Genomic DNA, 23,428 nt, shown 5'->3' with positions numbered 1-23,428 from the left:
TTTTTTTTTTTTTTTTTTTTTTTCCTGTGCTTTGGGCTCGTTTTGGGGTTTGTGGAAGGTGTTGGCCCGTCCAGATTTCCACATAAGTTTTAATTTTCCTCCTCTGGGTTTGGGGTTGGTGTTAATTTATTCCTGTTTGGTTTTTCCTGGCTGAACTAAGGTGATTCCTGTGGCTTTCCAGAAATGCCTCCTCTGCTCCCAGGGCTGGGATTCCTCCTCCTGCTGGGTGAGTCTGTCCCAGGAGGGATTTCCATCCTCCAAAGGGGAAACTGTGCTGCCACACCACGGAATGTCACTTTGGTGGCTGCTCTAAATCCCCAGGCTCTCGTTGTCCTGTTTGTTGTTGGGTCTGTGAGGGAAATGTTTTAGTTTTGGTAACAAACAGGGTGGGAAGGTCCCACTGGGATTGATTCTCCTCCTGTCTGCTCCCTGTTCCTCTTGCTGGACTATCCTGGTGTCTCTAGGAAAGCACTGAAGGAATAATCATGAATCTGATTAACTCTGTATTAATTGATTTATAAATCCCAGAATGGTTTGGGTTGGGAGGGACCTTAAATCTCATCCTGCCACGGGCAGGTACACCTTCCACTATCCCAGGTTCCTCCAAGCCCCATCCAGCCTGGCCATAATTAGTGACATTGAAATCATTAAAAATCATTGATGAAGAAAGGTTGTGTGCTAATGAAGTTCTCATCCAAGCTGCTTTAGAACCCCCTTGCTAATGGAGATTTTAGGGATTATGGATTCATCCACAGCAGGAAAGGCACTGCCCTTCTCCTGTGCCACCAAACTGTGGCTGCAGAGCCCCTCACGGTGTCCCCTCCCTCCCCCTGCCCTCATTCCATGCTCCTGTCCCTCCATTTGGGATTCCCAACTTTCCCTGCCCTCATTCCATGCTCCTGTCCCTCCATTTGGGATTCCCAACTTTCCCTGCCCTCATTCCATGCTCCTGTCCCTCCAGGAATATTTGGGATCTCCACCTTTCCCTTTTTTCTGTGCTGAGCTCAGGGATTCTCCCTCCTGCTGGCTCCATCCCGAGTTTGCTGCCCCTGGGCTCCCACCTTTGCCTTACCCACCTTCCCAGCCCCAGCTGCCACCAGGATCCCTCTGGAAATTGGGGAATCAGGGATGGATGGGTGTGCAGAGCTGCCAGGAAGGAGCAATTTGGTTTTTTTCCCCATAAATCCCTGCCAGGCTCTGGGGCAGGGCTGGGCTGAGGTTGGTTCCCACCCCAGCACTGGGGTTTGCATCCATCTGAGTGTTTAACAAGAGAAATCAGTGAAATTCATCCCAGCCCAGGCTCCAGTTCTGGAAGGAACAAGCAGCTAAAAAAGCAGATGGAAGGATGATTGTGGTGATTCCTGGGCTGATCCTGCCTGTGGAGCAGGGAAATCCCAGAGAGGAGCAGCCCCAGGGTGGTTCCTGCCCTTGCCCTGCTGTCCCTTTTTGGGGACACACACAGTTCATCACCTGGACACAGCCAGCCTGAGCTGGGGGTGACCTTGTGGCTGTCACCCCTCAGGGACCACGGCCCAAATGAGCTCTGGAAAGCCCCAAAAGGAGCTCTGAAAGCTGCAGGGAGCTGAGGGAGGGCTCGAGCTTTGGGCTGGGCTTGCTCTACAACCTTGTCCTGCACTTGTCTTGCAGGGTGGCAGGGAGCTGCTGCTGGGACACAGCTGGTAAGCCTCTTTTTTTTTTTTTTACTTTAAAAAAATTGAAATTTGTGTGTTTAAAACCTTCCAGGGTGATTTGGGTTGGAGGTCCTTAAAGATGAGCCATTCCAACCCCTCTTCATCTGGAATCACGCTCAACCCATGCTCAAATCCCCGGGAGAATTCCCTCCTCATGGAATGGGATGAGCTGACTTGAGATTCAGAGCCATGACTGTCCTGGAGCTCTGGGTTTGGGATTGGGGTGTGTCCAGGCCCCATCCCAACCCAAAGGGCTGCAGCTCCCTCCTGTGTGTGTGCAGTGATCACAAACAATGGCAGAACTGAATTTTAACTCAGCTCTTTTCTCTCCCTCCTGCTGCAGTGCTCCAGCGCCCCTGTCAACGGTGAGTTCCTTCCCAAATATCAGCAGAACCCAGAGAGGGTTCTGTGTGCCAAGTCCTCTCACAATTCCTTATCTTTGTCCTTTTTTTTTTTTGTTTTGGGGATCAGAGTCTGCCGTGTGTGCCTCAGTGCAGAGGTAGGTGAGCCACCCCCAGTGACTGTGGCAGCATTTCCTTGGGAGGGATTCTGGTTTCTTGGGGTAACAAGATCCCTCTGAACCCAGATTTTGTGACTTTTCCCCCTGCAAAGCCCTGGGGCTGCCTGTGGGCAGGGAGGGCTCTGGTTGCACTTGTTCAAACAGTGAAGGGAAAGTGCCTTGCTGGGGTTTTGTGTCTGTGCAGGACAAAGAAAGGCAGGGCCAGTCCTGGGGAGGCAGCCAAGAGCCTTGGCACTGGAGCTGAGCTTATCTTGGCTCTGAGTGGGGTCAGACAGCTCCAGTCCAGACCTTTATTCGACCTGATTTACACCTGGGGGTGCCCAGGGCAGCCTCCCCTGTCCCTGCTGCCAGGGCTCAGCCTGGGCTGTCCCTCCCTGTGGGCTCAGCTCTGCTCTGCTCTGCTCTGCTCTGCTGGATCCCCCCGGGCTCTGGCCCTGCCTGGGGGCACAGGCAGGAGCCAAAAACTGCTCAGGGACACTCAGGTGCCTTTGGGTTGTTTGTCCAGATGTGCTCTGGGCTGGGTTTGCAGCTGGGGGGTGCCAGGTCACAGTTGGGTCTGTCCCCAGCCAGTCCTGCTCTCATCTGCACACCCAGTGCTGTCCCAGCTCCCTTCCAGTTTTACCTCCATCCAGTTGTTCCTCATCCAGTTCTGCCCCAGTTCTCCCCAGTTCCCAGCCCATCCTCTCCCAGTTCCCTGTCCAGTTTTCCCCAGTTCGCCATGCAGTTTCCCCCATTCCCATTCCATCCTATCCCAGTTCCCCACCCAGTTTCCCCCATTCCCCACAGTTTTCCCCATACCCAGTCCATTCTCTCACAGTTCCCCACCCAGTTTCCCCCAATTCCCAGCCCATCCTGTCCCAGTTCCCTTTCCAGTTTCCCCTCATTCCCAGCCCAGTTTCCCCCAATTCCCAGCCCATCCTGTCCCAGTTCCCTGTCCAGTTTTCCCCAGTTCCCCATGCAGTTTTTGCCATTTCCAGTCCATCCTCTCTTAGTTCCCAGCCCAGTTTCCCCCCATTCCCAGCCCATCTTGCCCCAGTTCCCCACCCAGTTCCCCCCAGTTCCCAGCCCATTCTCTCCCAATTCCCACTCAGTTTTTCCCCCATTCCCAGCCCATCCAGTTCTCTCTCAGTTCCCAGTCCAGCTTCCCCTCATTCCCAGCCCAGTTTTCTCCCGGTTCCCAGCCCACCCCACCCCAGCTGCTGCCCCTTTCCCAGTGCTGTTCCTGTTCTGCCAGTGCTGTCCCCTGTCCCTGCTGTCCCAGCTCTGTCCCTGCTGTCCCCAGTGCTGTCCCCTGTCCCTGCTGTCCCCAGCTCTGTCCCTGCTCTCCCCCGTGCTGTCCCTGTTCTCCCAGTGCTGTCCCCTGTCCCTGCTGTCCCCAGCTCTGTCCCTGTTGTCCCCAGTGCTGTCCCAGCTCTGTCCCTGCTGTCCCCAGTGCTGTCCCTGCTCTCCCCAGTGCTGTCCCCTGTCCCTGCTGTCCCCAGCTCTGTCCCTGCTGTCCCCAGTGCTGTCCCCAGCTCTGTCCCTGCTGTCCCAGCTCTGTCCCTGCTGTCCCCAGTGCTGTCCCCTGTCCCTGTTGTCCCCAGTGCTGTCCCTGTTGTCCCAGCTCTGTCCCTGTTGTCCTAGCTCTGTCCCTGCTGTCCCCAGTGCTGTCCCCTGTCCCTGTTGTCCCCAGCTCTGTCCCTGTTGTCCCCAGCTCTGTCCCTGCTGTCCCAGCTCTGTCCCTGCTCTCCCCAGTGCTGTCCCCAGCTCTGTCCCTGCTGTCCCCAGCTCTGTCCCTGTTGTCCCCAGTGCTGTCCCCTGTCCCTGCTGTCCCCAGTGCTGTCCCTGTTGTCCCCAGTGCTGTCCCAGCTCTGTCCCTGTTGTCCCCAGTGCTGTCCCCTGTCCCTGCTGTCCCCAGCTCTGTCCCTGCTCTCTCCAGTGCTGTCCCCAGCTCTGTCCCTGTTGTCCCCAGCTCTGTCCCTGCTGTCCCCTGTCCCTGCTGTCCCCAGTGCTGTCCCCTGTCCCTGCTGTCCCAGCTCTGTCCCTGCTGTCCCCAGCTCTGTCCCTGTTGTCCCCAGCTCTGTCCCTGCTCTCCCCAGCTCTGTCCCTGTTGTCCCCAGTGCTGTCCCCTGTCCCTGCTGTCCCCAGCTCTGTCCCTGTTGTCCCCAGTGCCAGCCAGGAGCAGCTCCTGGAGGTGACCCGAGCCCAGAGCCCCCCGTGCAGCCTCACCTTTGGCCAACTCGCCTGTGCCCAGGTGAGAACCACCCCTGCACAAATCCCACTGGCATCTGTTTTCCTCGGGAATTCTTTACTTTCTGCCTTAAAAGCAGCCCTGGTGGTGCTGTGGGTGGAGCAGCCAAAGCTTTGCCTGGGTTTTTATCCACCCCAGCCCCGAGCTGTGGCAGTGCCACCCCCCAGGGGACACCTGCTCTGTGCCAAACCAACACAGACCTTTGGGAATTGGGCATTTCCTGCTCCAAGCCTCTCAAGTGAGAAGGAAGCTGGCACAAAGGGACTTTCCAAATCAAATTTGCTCTTCAAAATTGGCATGACAGCATTAAAATGACTCTCATTGGGAGGGTCATCCTGGGCCATGGGGATAAAACCACAATTAAAAGGGGTAAAAGCACGATTAGAAGTGTTTGCAGTGTGGAAAATGCCACCTGGGACTATTCCAGGTTTACTTTCTTCCCTGCTTTTTTCATTATCCCTTAAGTTGTTGCCAGTAATTGCAATTAAATCTACAGCAGTTTTTGTTTCTTAATGAATAGTTCTAACAAAAAGATGGCATTTCTGCAAATATTTGTCAATGGGGTTTTGGGGGATTTTTTTTGTTGGTTTTTTGTTTTTTTTTTTTTTTTTTTTTTTTTTTTTTTCCCCCTTGGTTTTGTTTCTGCCTTGTACTGTTTGTAAGCTATTTCCCTGAAAAATTGTTTGGGGAAATAAAGAGTTCCCCATGGAAGTTTTTAGTTAGATCAAATTTTTTGGAAATGCTGGCAAAATTTTGGGTTTTTTTTGGATAAAGCTTTTCAAACTTGTGCCAGTGTTTTACCCCCCAAAAAGGGAGGAATCCCTTCCCAAATGCCCTCTAAACCTGACCCATCCATGATCACCTCTATTTGCTTTTCCCTTCTCTTTTCCAGGGATCTTGGCTCCAGGACCTTCAGGATGATTTCCTCATATCCTTCTATTCCTGCCTGGCCTCTAACCCTCCCAGAGCTCTGGATCCAGAATATTCCATCCTGTTCTTTTCCAAATATGATGCCAAGAAGCTTTTGGTCTCCCTGACCCTGTTCAGCCAGAGGGTGAATATTCCCTCAAATGGAATTCCCTCAAATCCAATTTTTGCTTTGTTTGCTCTCCCAGAAAATGCTTTATTTCAAATCCCCTCTTTTTTTTTTTTTTTTTTTACCTTATTTTGGACAGAACCCCATTCCAAACAACAAATTCTTTTCCTAGCATTGATTTGCTTGGATTTTTGTCAATGTCTGGTTAGAATTCCTTGGAATTCACAGTTTTTTTCTCCTCTCCTGCCCCCAGTTTTCCCATGTGCCCCTTTCCCTGGAGTGGAGCCTGATTTTCCTGAATGGTTTGTGGGAGAGGATGCTCCAAGTGCCTGGAATTGAGACCCCCCCAGTGCTGTTCCAGTGGCTCCATGAGGGACTTGAGCCATTCCTGGTGGATCCCAAGGTCTTTGGCTGCCTCCATGGCAAGGATGTGTCCTGTGAGGAATTCCAGCTGCTGTGAGTGTGGGGTGTCCCCTCTGTGCCACCAGAGCCACACCCTGGGGGAAAAACCCTTTGGAAAAGGATGGGATTGAGAATATATATATACATATATATATATATATATATATATATATATATATATATTTTTTTTTTTTTTTTTTTTTTTTAATGAAACCCAAACCCTGAACCAACCTGTTTTTCCTTCCTTTTCCAGAGTGGCTGCCCTGGATGGAATCTATTCCCAGCTTCCCGTGGAGGAGCAGAGGAATATTTACACTGGGATCAAATATTTCCTCACCCAGGATGGTAAAGGAGCTGATTTTCCTGGGATCTGAGCTTTCACAGGGATTTTGTGACTCTCCAATGGAACCAGGCTGGGAATGTCAGTAATTAGTGGATTCAGGAATCATTTCCCTGCTTGAAGGCTTTATTAACCAGGATTTTTATAAATCAGCACAGTCAGGGCTATGCTGATTTAAATTATTCTGGTTTAATTAATAATTAGTCATTATGCTGGTTAAAATTCACTGCATTTGCTGCTTCTGCAGGGTTTGGTTCTGAGAGGGAGAATCCAGCCCAGAAAGGGACCCAGGCAGGAGCTTCCATGCCCTGGTTGAAAATCCTGCCAAAAGCTTCTGGTGCAATTGGAGGGAGGAAGAAAGAGGCTGGGGATGGAATATTGGGAGGGCTGGGATTCTTTTTGTCCTGTCCCATGGGAATTTGTGGTGGATTGGAGTGGAAGGTGTGAGCAGAGAAATCCCCAGTTCCCACAGATTGCTGCCCCAGTGCAGGAGCTCCAGGGGTTTGTTTTCCTGCCTGTCCCACTGCAGGATCCAGCCAGAAATGTTACAGTGAGGCCATTCCCAGCCTGAATTCCACTGCCTGGTTTCGGAATTATCTGGGATCCTTTCTGGAGCACGCCACTGTGCAGGACCTGCAGCTTTTTTGGGATGAGCCAACAGTAAGTGGGGAGCCCTGGGAGGTGCCAGCCCTGCCCTGAGTGAGATCAGAAACCCAGAATGGTTGGGTTGGAAGGACTTAAGGTTCATCCATCCCATCCCACTATCCCTGGGTGTCCAACCTGGCCTTGGAATTCCGGGAATTCCTGCCAGCAGGAATATTTCTCCGGTTAATTTGAGGTGAACACCCACTGCAATCATTTCCCCCCATCATGTGATAAAAGGGAAGTTGGTTTCACTGAGGGAATTCTGCAGGGAACCAGCTGGAGCCAGTGACAGGAGCAGCCCCAACCCTGATCAATTTTTGGAACAGTGTTCACTTGAAAACAACAAAACAAAATAAACCTCAGCACAACTTGAAACCCCTGAGGTTGGTTCAAACTGTCCCATGTCAGTCAGGATTGAAGGATCCAGCTGAATCATTTTCCCTTTTTGTTTTTCTTCCCCTTCAGCTTCAAAAATTTGCCAGGGATCCAGTGAATGTGGAGATGGTTGGGAACCTCACCCTGCTGAGGGAGACTGCCCTGTACTACACCCTGCTCCTGACCTCTGCTCCTGCCCTTCCCCTCTCCAGGTAGGTAGTTAGATCAGATTTTTAGGAAATTTTGGCAAAATTTTGGGGGTTTTTTTTGAGATAAAGAACTTTGGCTAAAGATCTGATAGGATCGCATTTCCTGGGTTGGCTGGGACACAGCAAGGGTTTGAGTGGGGATTTCATTTAGACCTCTTGAAGGGTTCCATTGCTTTTCTCTTGAAGGGTTCCATTTTCAAATAATCCCACTATAAAACATAATAATATAATATAATGTAATGTAATGTAATGTAATGTAATATGATAAGATATAAAATGTAATTTCAAATAATCCCACTATAAGATAGAATAATATAATAAATATAATAATATGATATATATAAGAATATAATTAGTATATTATAATATAATAAATACAATAAGCATATAATATTATAACAATAAGATATAATATATAAGATAAAATTTCAAATAATCCCACAATAATCCCACTGCCCTTGATCTTGAGGAGGGCCAGATCCCAAGTTCTTTTTCCTGGCAGATGATTTCCCTGCAGTGCCAGCTCCAGCTGATGTCCAGCAGTGCTTCCAGGGTTTTTTCAGCTCTCTGAGCTGGACCTTTGGCATCAGCAGAGCTAAAATGCTGGGGGAAATCTGCCTGCAAAAGAGGGAAAATTCTGCTGGAGCCCCTCTGTGACCGGCAGCATCTCTTTTTTTTGTCCCTGCAGCCTCCCGGACAGATTGATCTGTTACCTGAGCCCCGGGGCAGTGAGGCAGCTGAGCAGGGAGGAGGTTTTGGGAGCGGCCCAGAGGCTGGGGAAGGGCTGTCCCTGGAGCAGGGGCACGGCTGGAGGGACAGCTCCCTCCTCCCCGGCATCGCAGCGGCTGCAGGTGAGCCCGGGCAGCTCCCCCAAACCTGCTGGGGTGACACCGGCTCTTGTGCCACCTCCTGTCATTGTTGTGGGTCTGGCTGGGTGCTCGTGGATGGCTCAAACACCCCTTGGGATCTTCTCTAAGATAAGAATTCCTTCCTTGGGATGACTCATGTTAGAGAAATGTTCCTGTTGTCTTTAGAGTTCTAATTGGTCTTTATCTCTTCTGAGTAATTGGTCATTTTTTACCTAAAACCTTAAAGTAATTGGACAGCTTTCAACTTACAACTTTCACACATTTAGCTGTTTTTCTGTATATTTCTCAGTTTAAATCAATGTTTATAACAAGTGCACAAAATAAGCCATTTTTAAGTGTTTTTCTGCAACTTGTTGAAACCCTTCAAAGCCACTAAAACATAAATTGTGCTAAATTGAAAGAGCTGAAAAACAAAATATCAAGATTAAAAGACCCAAGATAAAAGTGAGCAGTAACATTTTAAACAACCACCAATCATCTCACCCAAGAAACTCATGCAAGGCACGTGAACAGCATAGAAGCACCAATCAAAAATGTGTGGTGGAGTGGAAAGTAGTCTTAAAATGTATAACTAAAGCTAAAAAGTAAACAATAAATCAGCTTCTGCATAATCATATTAGTTTGCTGTCCTGAAATCCTGTTTCTCCTGCACTAGGCTTTGCTTGCATTTAAGCACTTTATGGCTGATGTGTATTCAGAGCATTTTTTCTGGGTTTGCTGGGGTAAAACCCCAGCCCTGGTGGCTGCAGGTTTTCATCACCTCATACTCATAATCCTGGAGGTGATCCATGCACAGCTTTCAGCAGGATAAGCTGAGGCAGAGATCCAGAAATGCAGCCATGCCGGGGCTGTGGGGTCCAGCACTGCTGCTCTGACTCTGCCCTGTCTCCTGGGATCTTTGCAGGTCGCCTCCTCCCTGGTGAGCAGCTTGGAGGATTTGTCCCCAGCGGTGCTGGGAGCTCTGGGCCAGGCTGCCCTGGGGCTCTCAGTGTCCAGGATCCAGAGCAGCATCCCTGGGGAGAGCCTGGCAGCAGCTCTGCCTGCGCTGGGCAGGGTCCGTGGCTGGAGCCCTGAGCAGTGCAGAGCCATTGCCAGCAAACTGCTGAGCTCTGGCTACCAGGTACAGACCCCCAAGCCAGGCTTCCTCTGGGGAGGGTCCAGGCATGAGCTTTGGGGTGCCCATCCCTGGAGGTGTCCAGGGAATTCCTCAGAACTCTGGGGTGGGCATCAGGCACAGCTGGGACTCTGATCTCAAAGCTCTTTTCCAACTTGATTGCTTCTGGCGTTCCCTTGCAGGTCCTGGATGGGCAGAGCCTGGCAGAGCTGGGCACGCTGCTGTGTGGCCTCAACAGCAGCACAGTCCAGAGTCTGTCCCCAGATGTTGTCCTGGAGGCCATCCAGCTGCCAGCCTTTGCCCAGCACATTGACCCTCTGCCCTCTGCTCTGAAAACCATCCTGGTGGAAAAGGTGACCTTGTTGGCCCTGTGGGATTTGTCACAGGCAGGCAGGGTGGCAGCAGGACAAGCCACTGTCCCTGGCTCGTCCCTGCCCTTGGCCTGCTCAGCCCCCTGGGGACAAGGGCAGGGTCGTTTGTTTTATGGGGTGGTCACAGACACTAATTCCCAAGTTGGTATTCCCAGGGAAGAACATAAATGGAGCAGAATTAATTCAAGGTTGGATTTGATCCTGGGGGTCTTTTCCAACCTGGACAATTCTCTGGCTCTGATATTGCCACGATTTGGATTAAAACTGGGTGAGATTGCCATGGTTTGTTCTCTTGGGTTTTTTTCCAAGGTTTCCTCCAGGGTTGGCCACCCTGCTGAGCTGGTTAAACTCATTCCCAATGCTCTGGCCAGCTACATCCCAAAACCCCTGCTTGTTTTTGGGGAAGAGAAGCCAAATGTGCAGGATCTCAACAATAAACCCTGGACCAGAGACCAGGTAAGGGGGGGTGGGCTCCTCCTTCCCCTCCCTGCCCTCTGTGGGGCCATGAATTCCACAAATCCCCTGGAAACTGAGCAGTTTTCCCTGGAAAACCTTTACTTTTGTTTCCCAGGCTGCAATATTTTTTGCTGATGTGGTGAAGGCAGAGCCTGACTTCAGCAGGTAAAGATTTTCCTCCTCTCCTCCCATCTTCTGTTTGTTTTCCTGGCAATTCCCACAGTTTTCCTGGCAATTCCCACGTTTCCTGTGGCACATCCACCCCGTGGAATCCACAGGAGCAGATGGGAAATGGAATGTGAACCCAAACCCTGGCTTGGAACACTGAGATTTACCAGGGCTCAGCTGTAAAATAAACCCAGAGACCACATTTTCTTCCTAAAATTATGGTGCTGGCTCAGGCTGCACATGGCATCTTGCTCTAGATTGTCTCTGGAATGCATTTCCAAGCCTTCCAGGGATTAATTCAGAGGGGTTTTGAAATATCTGGGATGAAAATGATGAAAATAAGAGATTTCTATCCGGGAAAAGCAGTGGGGTCAGCACTGAATGCAGCTTGCTGAAGGTTTTTCCCTGCTGATTTTGCTGCTGGGAATTGCCAGGCTCTCCCAGTCTGTCCTGCAGGGTTTCACCTGTGCTGCTGCCAGTGCTGTGGGAGCTGGAAGGTTCCAGGAGCTGGCCAAGGTGATGAGGAGGAAGAAGGTCAGGCTGGGCCAGGACCAGGTAATCCCCACCTTCCCAAGGGTTTGGGGTTGTCCTGGAGGTACCAGAGGGGATTGCTCAGCCAGAAGAACCCCTGGAGTTCAGGGGATGGATGTTTTTGGGGTTAGGATGGTTTTAGGGCACCCAGAGGGTGGCCCAGGCACAGGGGGAGGTTTTGGGGTGTCAGGGCAGGAGCTGCACTGGGTGGGTCCCTTCCTGTGAGCAAATGTCCCTCCACAGCTCAGAATTTCCCTGAAGAGAGGAAAATCCAAACCCTCTGATTTCCATCATTTTTCCCCTCTTTTATTTTTTTATTTTTTTATTTTTTCCTAAAATCCTTACATTATTTTATCTTTTCCTTGTGTTTGGTGGTGGTTGCTCTCCTTGATGCAATCTCTGGTGTCCCTCCAGCTGAGCTGCTTGCTGAAGATGGTGACACTGCATGGGATTCCTGAGGATTTGGACAGTTATCCCAAAGACCTGCTGCTGTTTTTGAGGTAACTGTGCTGTGGTTTTCGTGCTGTTGCCTTAGTACTTCATGGGATAAATAAGAATTAGTTTACAACCTGGTTAAATAATTTGATTTCTGTTTCAGAGCTCTTTAGGCCTCTTTCTGGGGAATAAACAATGGGATTGCAGAAAGCTGAAGAAGGGCAGATTTATGAGATATTGGAATAAATAATCCTTGTGAGGGTGGGGATTCCCAGAGAAGCTGAGGCTGCCCCAGCCCAGGCAGTGCCCAAGGCCAAATTTTGGCATTCCCAGGCCTCTGAATGTGCTTTTATCATACAACACCAAAGAAAACAGGGAATAAAGTGAATTCCCTCCTTCCACTGTGGTTCTGTACCCAAACCTTGAACAATTTTAACCTGTGTCTCACACAAGAGAAGCCTTAAGGCGAGAATTGATTTTTAAAGAACCATTTTAAAACTGAAGGAAATTTTAACAAATTTAATGCCATAGAAGAAAACTGGGGAAGAACAACTCCTGTGGAGCTCAGTGTGGAAGATGTTTCATCACACATGGGGTGTGCTGAGCTTGACCTCATTCCCTAAAATCCACGGAATTCCTTCCCAGCCCCTCAGACTATGCAGCCACAGGGAGCTGCAGGCAGTTCTTCAGCAATGTTGGGAAGGCAAACCAGGATGTTCTGCCCAGAGAGGCCCCTCGGAGGCAGCAGCTGCTCCTGGAGGCTCTGGCGTGCCTGGTACGAGGAGAGGGGCGGGGCTGCTGCAGGGTTTTGGGGTGCTGCAGGGTTTTGGGGTGCTGCAGAGTTTTTGGGGTTCTACAGGCATTGGGATGGTTCAGGGTTTTTTGGGGTGCTGCAGGGTTTTTGGGGTGCTGCAGGGTTTTTGTGATGCTGCAGGGTTTTTGGGGTTCTACAGGCATTGGGATGGTTCAGGGTTTTTTGGGGTGTTGCAGGGTTTTGGGGTGCTGCAGGGTTTTGGGGTGCTGCAGAGTTTTTGGGGTTCTACAGGCATTGGGATGGTTCAGGGTTTTTTGGGATGCTGCGGGATTTTTGGGGTGCTGCAGGCATTGGGGATGGTGCAGGGCTTTTGGGGTGCTGCAGGGCTTTTGGGAATGCTGTGGGGTTTTTGGGGATGGTGCAGTGTTTTTGGGATCATGTAGGGCTTGGGCGATGCTGCAGGATTTTTTGGGGTGCTGCAGGGCTTTTGGGGATGCTGCAGGGTTTTTGGGGTGCTGCAGGGCTTGAGGGATGCTGCAGGCATTGGGGGATGCTGTGGGGTTTTTGGGGATGCTGCAAGGTTTTTGGGGGGGCTGCAGGCATTGGGGATTCCTGCAGGTTTTTTGGGATCCTGGATGGCTTTTGGGATCCTGCAGGGCTTGGGATGCTGCAGGGCTTTTGGGACCCAGGGATGCTCCACCCCAGTTCACGCCTCTGCCTCTATTCCAGAAGGTTCCTGGCACACAAATACACGAGGAGGACGCCGAGGTTCTGGGCTGGCTGCTGTGTGAGCTGGGTGGGGACTACATCAGGAGCTCTGGGGGCAGCTTGCTGAAGGGTCTGAGCCACTGTGGATCTTTCCTGCCTGAGCAAGAAGAGGCCATCAGGGACGTCCTCAGCAGTGGCAACACCACCTTTGGGTATGGGTTTTCTCCTGGACTGTTGGAGTCAGTGAGTTGAGGGATTCTCTGGATTCTTCAGGGAGAAATCAGAGTGCAGGGATTGAATCAAAGCCTTTGGATGGATTGAAGGATATTAAGCCACTCACACATAAAGTAGAAGTTTTAGTGTAAGTTTTAGTATAAGTCTAAGTTTTAGGATAAATGAATCAGTAAGTTTCAGTCTGAGCTCTAATGCTTTTAGTAGTAAAAGGTTCAGATACCATAGTGTGAGTTCTAGTGAAGGTTGAAAAACATGCTGATGTTTTCAATGGAGGCTCCAGGAATGTAGTTTTAGACATAACAGAGCTATAGTAACAATATATTACATTTTTCAGATAGAACAAGAGAGATTGTTTGTGTGGTTTATACATAACCTGGTGTGTTAAGAAATTAAAATTCTAACAGGTTAAGGAGTGCTGGTCTGAGTTTGTGCCTTAGCTGGTTGGGAAGATCCTACAGAAGAGCATGCACTGGGGACAGCTGGTGCTTTTTGCTTTCTGCCATTTGCTTTTGCTTTGCTTTGCTCTCTCATCATCATCAACACCCAAGAGAAAGATACAAACTGCCACAGCAACATCAGCTCCCAGGACCCTGACAGGAGCAGCTTCTGCTTCTGTTTGAGACTTTATACCAAAACTTAGCTGAATTCTGATGTCTGTGACTGTGCCTTTTGAGACTGAGGTGCTCCTGCAATAAATAACCTTTTAGGAACCCTCAGCTGCTTTGCTCTTTTAAGAAGATGACCCAACAAAGTTGGTGCCCAGAGCACTGGAGGTCATTACCCTCACACTGGACTGCTCCCTTCAAACCCATGCTCCTGCCAAGGCCTGAGTGAGCTCCAGCCAAGCAGCTTGATCAAAAACCCCCAAAATTTATTGCTGTTGAGCTTTACATTGGGTCTTTTACGTTGTTAATTGAAATTATATCAGCTAAAAGGCCTGGGTGAAATTCTCCTGGAAAATAAGTGCTCACTTCTGTGTCTCTTGCTCATTATAAAAGTTTTTCCTCTGCTCTGTTTTTCATTAATCAAACTTCTCTGCCTGGCCTGGTGAGTTCAAGCTTTTGTCAGGCACAGACTTCCAGGAAATATTCTGCCTCTACCTGTCCAGTGAGATGTTTGCTAAATCCCCAATTCTATCACAGAAGGAAGCAAAATATTTTCCTTCCTGTATCAGTTTCCCTGAGGTCTTGGCACTGAATTGAGCCACAGTGAGCAACAGAAATTCTTTGGGTTCCAGAAAGATCCCTAAGAATGGAATTATTTGTTCAAGGCTATTTTCCCACCCAGCTGCCCTGATTCATTCCCTGACAACTTCTCCTGCTCTGCTGCAATGAATTTTTGCACCAGGAAGTGATGGGGGCGGTTTAGGGTTTAAACCCTTTGATTTCTTAACATCACATGTCACAAGAATATAATCCTGGGGGATTTAAAGGTGCTTTTTTCAGTTTTGTTCTTCCTTGAGAGCTGATTCCTGCTCATTTTTGTTGTAGCTTTGTGTTAGAAATAGAAATGAGAGGAATGAGACACTTTTTGGTGTAGAATAGCTGAATTTTTATTGTATACGACTCATTTTGATATGATATTAGAAGGTACTGTGGTTTAATTTAATAGGTTAGTAAATTATTGAGACTCAGTTGATTGGCTGTGCACAGGTTTTGTGTATATGTCATATCATTATATATGTTATATAATGGTTAGTGTATATGTGTGTTAAACTTTTTTCTTTCTAGACAGTTTGTATTTTTTCTTTATGGATTTTCATGGGATAAACTTTTTGTTTTTGTAGGTGCAAACTTTTCTTACAAGAATAGATTGCTGCGTAAATTGATTTTTATTTTTATGATTCTTATGGGAATTTAATAGGTCAGCTTAGATAGAACAATAAGGTTGAAATTATGTTTTATAAGGTTTTTTTTTATTTATTTCTCTTTGTCTGCAGGCCTCCTGCATCATGGTCAGCCTTCACCCTGAGTGAGCTCAGCGGGCTGATCCCTGTGCTGGATCACAGCATCCTGCAGCACGTCCCCAAGGTGGGCTCTTCCCACAGGGCTGGGCATGGAATGGGAATGGGATGGGAATTTGGGAATCTGGGAATGGGGCTGGAATCTGCTGGGGGTTGTGGATCCAGCTTCCTTCCAGCAGTTCCTCCTTTGGAAAGCAGCCTGGAGCCACGGGGATGGTTTGTGAGAAGTGGGGGTTCACAGAGCTGTGAGAGGCTGAGCTGGAACAGAGTTAAATGAATAAAGTAGGGATTTATTAAAAAGGCCTTCAAAGTTTATTAAATTTATTAAATGTATTAGATTTATTTAAAAGGCCTTGGGCAGTATAACAGCCTGGTCAAGGCTACACCCAAGATGGACCCAAGATGGACTCAGAGTCACGAGTTTTCACACTTTTGTAGGTTTTGGTCCGTTTTCATCTTGGGGTTCATTGTCCAATTCCAGCTCCAGGTTCTGCAGTCCCATCCTCCCAGATTCTCTCCTTAATTTGTGTTGTTTGCAGTTTTTGGGCCTGAAGCTGTAAAGGTGGCTGGAAAAGGATTGTTTTGTGTGACTGACTGTGAGGAGAACTCACTAACACTTTATATGGAGTTCAGAGTTACATGCTAATGCAGTGCAGAATCTGGAAAATACAAAAGCTGGAACTGCAAATCCAGGTCACTGCCAGCCCCTTCCTGTCCCTGTGGGGACAGCAGGAATAAGTCTCCCAGTGCTTTGTGAGGAACTCCCGGCACTGATGGGCTGGAGGAAAAGGGAGAATTCAAACATTTAAGGAATTTCTTTGGTCCAGCATCTCCAGGCTCAGAGCCTGGTGTGTGAGGAGCAGGGGTTGTGCTGGAGAGGCACATCCAGGATTCCCAAATGTCCCTGATGATCCTTTTTCCTTGCAGAAGGCTTTAACCACCTGGCTGAGGAACTTTGCCTGGGATTCTGCCCTGTCCAGGAAGGAGCTGGCCACCATCGTCGAGGAGCTGCAGCCCCGCAGGCACAAGAGAGAGGATGGTAGGGAGGACAAACCCTAAACCAGAGATATTCCCCTTTGGGATGGATGGGGTTTGACAGGAAGGTCTCACAGATATCCATGTTTAGCAGAAAGATCTTTGAATGTAGAATCTGAAGAAGGAATAGAAATGAAAGTGAGTTTTGATACAGGAGAATTGCTGAGCCAGTTGTACTGGGTAACTAAGAAGGCAAAGGGTAAAATGAGTTGGAAGAGAAAAGGATAAACTCAGCTCAAACAAAAGATATTTTACCAAGCAAAGTGATTTCACAGGCAAACAAGAAGGCCAATGTGGCAAGTAGAAAAAAGGTCTCAGAATTTTCCACTGCAAGAAAACTGAAAAGCAGCTTTGAGCTTAAACTGTAACACACTAACTTTCTGTGATTGGAGAATAGTAATATGAATATGGCAATGTTAGTTATTATAGGATATAGGTAACAGTAAAGGTGTTGATTGGTTGTTATGTATTAAAAGAAAAGTGTATAATGCATTGTAACCAGAGCTAGAGTTGGCTTCAGACAAACCCACAGCTGTGGGCTGGGCTCTTGTCACCCATGAGCCATAAATTGCTGTTTTATCTGGGTACAATAAACAGCATTTAAAATAATAAATAAATAAATTGCTGTATTATCTGGGTACAACAACCAGCATTTAAAGAGCCAGTCTGGAGTCCCTCATCCCTCATTTTGGCTCTTACCATTCCTACTGGGAATTCCAGCTCACCCTGCAGCCCCTCAGGCTTGGGAGGGGTCCCAGGGAGATTTGGAGTCCCCATCCCAGGAGGAACTCCTGCAGAAGGTTGATAGTCCAGCTGTGTGGGTCTCACCACGTGGGATGCCCCACGTTGGGCGCCAACTGCTGTGATTTCCCTCCACTCTCTGAGCTGTCTCTGGGTCAGAGATGGAAGGAGATGGGCATGGACAAAGATCAAGGAGGCTCCTTTTCCCGGGATAATCCAAGGGTTTATTCTTGAAGGCTTCCAGGGAAAAAAGAGAGAGAAGGAAGGAGTGGCAGGGAATTTCAAACCTAAGCTGCAGCCAGTGGGTTACACTGGCAGGGAGGGGCTAAGGGAGGGCTGAACTTCACAGAACTTCAGAGCAGTACAGAACAAACCATTTTTCTCAGTGCAATATAAAACAGTAACAGTACAGAGTCATAACAGTGCAATACAACACTCAGTGCTGGTGACAAGGTGGGGATTGGGCACAGATCAACCTCGGGGCTGTGTCCAACCAAAACGGTTCTGGGATCCTTGGAGGGAAGGAGGTGGATTTAACCCTGAGTTTGCCGTGGCTCCAGCAGGTTGCCCAGCTGGTAAGGAGATAACAGAGGCAGTTCTGGACGATGACCTGATGCCCACCTACTACACCCCCGAGGAGCTGCGCGCCTGCTTCCGCAACGCCTCCCTGGAAAGTCACTTCTCCCAGATCGCCATCTACCCCTTCAGCAACCCACAGCTGGCTGTGCTGAAGGAGTACCTGGACGAGGTAATTCCAGCCCCAAAACGGCCAATTCCCACTGATGGGATCGCTCAGGGCCTTGTCCTGGGGAATTAGGATCACCAAAGATGTGAAATTTGCACTGATGAAATCACTCAGCGCCATGTCCTGGGCAATTTAGGATCTCCAAAGATCTGACTCAAATTTCTGTTGATGGAATTGCTCAGGGCCTTGTGCTGGTGAATTTAGGATATCCAAAAATGGCCAATTTCCACTCATGGGATTGCTCAGGGCATTGTGCTGGGGAGTTTAGGATCTCCAAGGATGTCAAATTTCCATTGATAGAATCACTCAGAGTCTTGTCTTGGGGAATTAAGGATCTCCAAAAATGTCCAGTTTCCACTGATGGGATTGCTCAGAGCCATATCCTGGGGAATTTAGGATCTCCAAGGATGTGACTCAACTTTCCACTGATGGAACCACTCAGGACCTCGTGCTGGTTAATTTAGGATCTCCAAGAATGCGACTCTGCTGTCTCTCAACTCCCCTCTCAGGGTTTGACCACCTTTACTGGGAAAATATTTATTTCTTATTTCTATGTCTAATCAGACTTTTCCTGACCTGTTGGCCCTCAGCCTTTCACTGGGCACCTCTGAGAGGAACGTGGCTCCATCCTCCCTCTGTTCCCTTTTGGAGACTTGCAGACAACACTAAAATCACCATTTCATCTTTCCCCCAGCCCCACTGCCCTGCTCTGTCCCCATAACCACTGTGTCTCCACAGAGGTATCCCAATGGTTATCCCGAAAGTCTGCTCTCCAACCTGGGAGATCTCCTTCTCCTCATCACCCCAAAGGATGTTTCCACCTGGAAGATGAGCTCAGCTGACATGTTGGCTGCCTTCCTGAAGAATAAACCCTCCAATTCCCTGGTAGGGGCTTGGCTTTGCTTTCCAGGTTTTAGGAGCTGGTTTGGGATTAACTGAGTGGGTTCTGAGATGGTTGAAGCATCTTTGGTACCATAATTTTGGGTGGTCCAATGAACATGTTGCATTTAAGCCAAAGTTTATAAAAGAAAGGCTTTATAAAATCAGGGCTTTCTGTTCTGACTAAGCTAACCTATTAAATTTCCATAAAAAATCATAAGAATAAAAATCATAAGAATATTATTGGAAAAAAGCCATTTACGCCTATAAAAACAAGAAGTCTATCCTATAAAAATCCATGAAAAAATATAAATATATATTTTAAAAAAGTTAATTAAACATGTAAATAACCCTTACCAACCAATGAACTAAGTTTCACTGGATTACTAACCAATTAAATTCAAACACAATACCTTCTAATACCATATAAAAATGAACTGTGTACAGTAAAAAATCTGCTACTCTGCACAAAAACCCAAATATCTCATTTCTATCTCCAACACGAAATTCATGGCAACACCAACAGCTTTGACATGGCTCCATTTTATATTTTATAATTATGGGGACGAAACCACGCCTTCAGTTCAATTAAATTCATCCAATTAATTATGTTTCCAGGCCTCAGCAGCAATTAAACGCTACGTGGAGCTGGGCAATGCCCTGAATGCCACGGCCCTGAATGCCATAGGCACGAGTTACTTGTGCCTGCTGAATGACACTGAGCTGGAAGCCATCAACCCCCAAAGCCTCAGGTGAGTCACAGATTTAAATCACTTTTTAAATTTTTTTTTTTTTTTTTTTTTTTTTGCCAGGGTCAGGATTAAATGTACAAGACAGAATTTCTTATTTGGACTCAGATGTTTATTAATTCTTATGACTTCTACAGCACTTCAAGCTAACAAGCTAAAAATGGAGATGTATTTCTCTCTCTACAAGGTCTTTTAAACGGTCCAATTAAGAATACCTAAATTATTTTTACTTTTAACCCAATAACCAATCACCTGTGGCCTGCAATTTGGAATTTTCTATCCAATTACAAAATACCACCCAAACCCATGAAGAAGAAGGTGAAGAATAAAGAAACCTCCACCCTAAAACCTCTGTTTTCCTCTCTATATATTGCTATATTCCAAAACCCTAAATTCTAAATTTTTCACTTTGTGATATTACACACTTCTACTAAGATCACACCCGTGACCTTAATTCTGTCTTTTAATTTTGGAAGCCTTCTCCAAGGCCTCAGGTCAAATGCAGTGTTTTCTTGGGGGTCAGTGCCTGACAGCACAAAAAGTTCAAAATTCCCAATTTTCCATCTTCCTAAAGCCCTTTCCCATCCTTTTCCTTTTTTCTGCTCTCAAGGAAAGGGCATTTAGGAAGCACCTCAGAACCTGCTCAGTTCTGGGGTTTCAAACTTGTTGGTGCCCATCCTGCCAGGCAGGGCTCAGATTTCCAATCTAACTCTCTTTGTTTGCAAATCTGACTCAGTGCCTGCTTTCATCTGCACAAGAGTTGATTAAATTAAATTTCATAGAATTACTGAGTCGTTAAGGTTGGAAAAGGACTCTGAAATCATCACCCAGCACCACGATCACCACCAAACCACATCCTCAAGTGCCACAGCCTCGTGGTTTTTAGGCATTTCTAGGTTGAATTCCTCTGAAAGACTGGTAAATTTAATTAATTATTTAATTAATTACCGCTTGGCAAACAGACAAATTGATTCTGCACCATCAGACCAATCATCACTTGAAGGAAAAATTCTCCTCTCAGCTTCTCTCCATAGAGTTGGGAATTAAGGATCACCTGTGCTGTGCAGAGAATCCCAGAAAAACACTCAGAATATGGGAAAATTGGACAGGTTGGAGATAATAAAAGCATTTTTCATCCTAAATCTTTATTTTTCTGCAGACTAGTATCTCTGGATCCTTCAGCCTGTTCACAGGAGATGAAGAACATCTTGTACCAGAAAGCCAAAAAAGCTTTTTCTGACCAGCACCATTTACCTGCTTACTATGAGCTGATTTTACCTTACCTGGGTATGTAAAAAACCAGAATGTTGTGGGGAAAGAGAACTCTTAGCCACAAACTGAATGAGTATTACTATCCATCTATGATTTGGGAATTTTCAAAGTTTGTTTTTCCAACATAAAATAGCATCAAATATTATTGAAGGATTCTGTGCCAGCTTTAAGTTGCCCAGATCTGTTCCCAGACCATCACAGGGAAAACCAAACTCAGGATTTGTCTCACAGCCCTTTTCCATGTCACAAAGTTGATTTTTTTTTTTCTCCTGTTAAGAGAATAATTTTTCCAAATTCTACTTTCCACTGTCTGGCATCTCTCCAGATTTTTAATGCCCAACAAAATAACTCCCAATAAAAAAAAAGGAGGAGCAGCCACATATTTTGCACCTCACTATGTTATCAGCCCCAGCCTAATGGATTTTGGAGAAATGCTCATTTTGTGCAGAGACCCAGCTCAGCTCTTTGGGGCCTCCCATCCTTTGATATTCTTGTTTTGGTGCCAGAGGGGGCTCCTGCTGCAGATCTCAAGGCTCTCAGCAAGGACAACGTGAACATGAACGTGAGCACATTTGTGGCTTTGAGGAGAGACTCCCTGATGGTGAGCTGGACCTTGGAATCCTTTAATTCCTTGCATTTTGTTGTGTTGAGTGCTTGGCTTCAGTTGTGTTGTCCACTGCTGGAAATCAGCAGCGATTCCATCAAATCCAACCCATGCTCTGGGATTTTCCTGTGCAGTGCAGAGAACCCCAGGAAAACACCCAGAATAGGGGAAAACGGACCAGGATGAAGATGATTAAAGCTTTTTTGGATTCTGTGTGATTGTTTTCCCAGCTGCTGACACCCCGTGAGGTCCAGGGGCTGCTGGGGTTGAACCTCCCAGAGCTGGCGCAGTGGCAGAGCCGGGCTCCGGTCAGGGACTGGATCCTGCTGCAGAAACAATCAGAGCTGGACAAGCTCCACATCGGGCTCACGGGGGGCACACAGGAGGGCTACATCAACCTCGTCACCCCCAAATTCCCAGGTACCTTTGGGCTCCTGGTGGTTGGGTTTTCATGGTTAATTTTTGGGTTAAAGCTCTTTTAAGAATGTGGGGCAAATTCTGGGTGCAGGGTGAGGAGCAAGCCTGGGATCCCACTGGGAGCATCCCTGCTGAACATCCTTACTGAGTGAGCACTTCCTCCTCAGGGATTTGGGTTTGGAGGCAAAATCTGAGTGGTTTGGGTTGAAGAAAGCCTGAAGATCCTCTACTGCAATCCCCAAACTCAGCCTGGTGTTTGCCACGTGTCTTGTTTTGAAAGGCAGGTGTTTGCTAAGAAAAGCAGGAGCCTCTCTTGAAATGGAAAATGTAAACCCCTTCCTTCCAAATTATTATAATTTTGAAATTAAGGGGCTTTCTGGCAAAGATATGGGAATGGGAATAACAGTTCTTTACTAGGAAAATGAAAATTAACCCATTAACAGGAGATATCTCCTGGAGGAAGGATGGGCTGTGGAAAAGATAAAGATCCCTGCCCCACCTGGTTTGACAGAATACACACCCCTGGTCACATCCTGCATTCCAACCCAGGACACCATGGCTGGGCAGACAGAGACAACCCCTGGAGGGGCACAGAGGGATGTTTTCCCCATGGAGGAAACACCAAAACTCTCAAGATTTTGGATTTCCAATTTGTCTCAAAGTGTTGTAATACAACCTGAGCTCAAATGAGGTTCAGTCACTGATTTCTTTGTTCCAATCCTCTCTTTGTGCTCCAGCACCATCCTCAGCCCCTGTGGGGACCGTGGCCAGGGCCCTGCACCTCCTGCCTGCCCTGCTCCTCAGCTTCCTCCTGGTGTCCAGCTTGTCTTGACCATCTCCTCCCAGGAGGAACCAAGGGGGACCAGGCTGTGACCTGCTCTGAGACCTGGCTCAGAGTGAGCCATGAGGAGTGCCCAGAGCTCCAGGCAGCTGGGATCAGCCCAGGACTCACTTTTAGGTACTTTTGGCTTTCAAATCACTTGGAAAAAAACCCCAGTTGTGTCTGAAAGGAAGATTCCAGACTCTCTGGAGCAGGATCTTTGCCTTTGGGATAGCCCAAGCCCAGCTCAGCCCCAAACCACTGCTAAACCCCATCTTACTGCTGGGTTTGAGGGTGAGTTCTGCAGGTTAAAAATGACATTTCTCAGAGCCTGACCTCATGATACTGCCAAGACCTCAGGGTGGGAATGAAGTTTTCCAGCTGCTTGTAAATAAATCCTGGAAGTGAGTAAAAATGCCAGAAGCAATCTGATGAGTGTCTGCTCTTCCTTGAGGCTGCCCTCACCTTCCTGTCTGCAGGAATTCCCCCAAATTCAGTGCTCAGAATCCCAGCATCTGCCTGCTCCTGTTCCTTAGGCTTGGCTGCTCAACATTTAGGAGCTGACACTGTTCTCAGCTTCCTCATGTGGAAGGAAAATAACTTTGTACAAGGTTTTCCAATTTTTCTCCCCACTCTTTGGAAATAATCTGTCAAAAAAACCCCAAAACTCAGTGAAACCTGTATCCAGCTCCTGCCATCCCCCTTTCCTCCAGGAGGAGAGTCTGCCAGGAAAAAAGGGATTTATTTATATTTTATCAATCTTCATTGTCTGAGCTTTGTAGAGAGGGAGCAGGTTTGTCCTTCACTGCAGATTTTGGATTTATCCCCACAAAGCACTAAAAACCTCAAGGAACACATTAGATTAGGAAAAAACAGCAGATTGATGTTTTATTGTATAGCACTGAACAGTAATCAAGATAAATTATCTCCAGCTAATCATCCCAAGAGAGTCTGTGTGTGTGGCTTGAACAAACCTTGATCAAAAAGCAGCTCGTGAAAAAAAAGTTAAATAAGATTTTTGGGGATCTCTCAGCTGTGGTGTGACTCAAATCCCTGAGTTTTCCCACTGTTTACCAGACCCCAGTGGGATGGGAAGGACAGGAAATCCCTGGAAG

The 23,428-nt window shown here is 47.6% G+C and overlaps 1 protein-coding gene across 1 annotated transcript; it reads left to right on the top strand.

Moving 5' to 3' along the window:
• The first annotated feature begins 148 nt into the window (after positions 1–148).
• Positions 149–23,131, top strand: MSLN (mesothelin). The gene is made up of 28 exons (XM_056502904.1): positions 149–226; positions 1,648–1,679; positions 2,035–2,056; positions 2,163–2,190; positions 4,360–4,444; positions 5,334–5,495; positions 5,731–5,933; positions 6,133–6,224; positions 6,749–6,879; positions 7,330–7,451; positions 8,137–8,299; positions 9,222–9,437; positions 9,614–9,784; positions 10,112–10,258; positions 10,374–10,423; positions 10,861–10,981; positions 11,372–11,457; positions 12,038–12,167; positions 12,876–13,066; positions 15,028–15,118; positions 15,979–16,090; positions 17,391–17,575; positions 18,311–18,457; positions 19,070–19,203; positions 20,360–20,487; positions 20,979–21,073; positions 21,307–21,496; positions 22,231–23,131. The coding sequence occupies exons 1-28, from the start codon at positions 184–186 to the stop codon at positions 22,323–22,325; spliced, it is 3,372 nt and encodes a 1,123-aa protein (XP_056358879.1). The 5' UTR covers positions 149–183; the 3' UTR covers positions 22,326–23,131.
• Positions 23,132–23,428: the final 297 nt, after the last annotated feature.

The sequence above is a fragment of the Oenanthe melanoleuca genome, chromosome 14, assembly GCF_029582105.1.
Source record: "Oenanthe melanoleuca isolate GR-GAL-2019-014 chromosome 14, OMel1.0, whole genome shotgun sequence".
NCBI classification, from domain to species: Eukaryota; Metazoa; Chordata; class Aves; order Passeriformes; family Muscicapidae; genus Oenanthe; species Oenanthe melanoleuca.
This window is presented reverse-complemented; position numbering and strand designations above follow the sequence as displayed.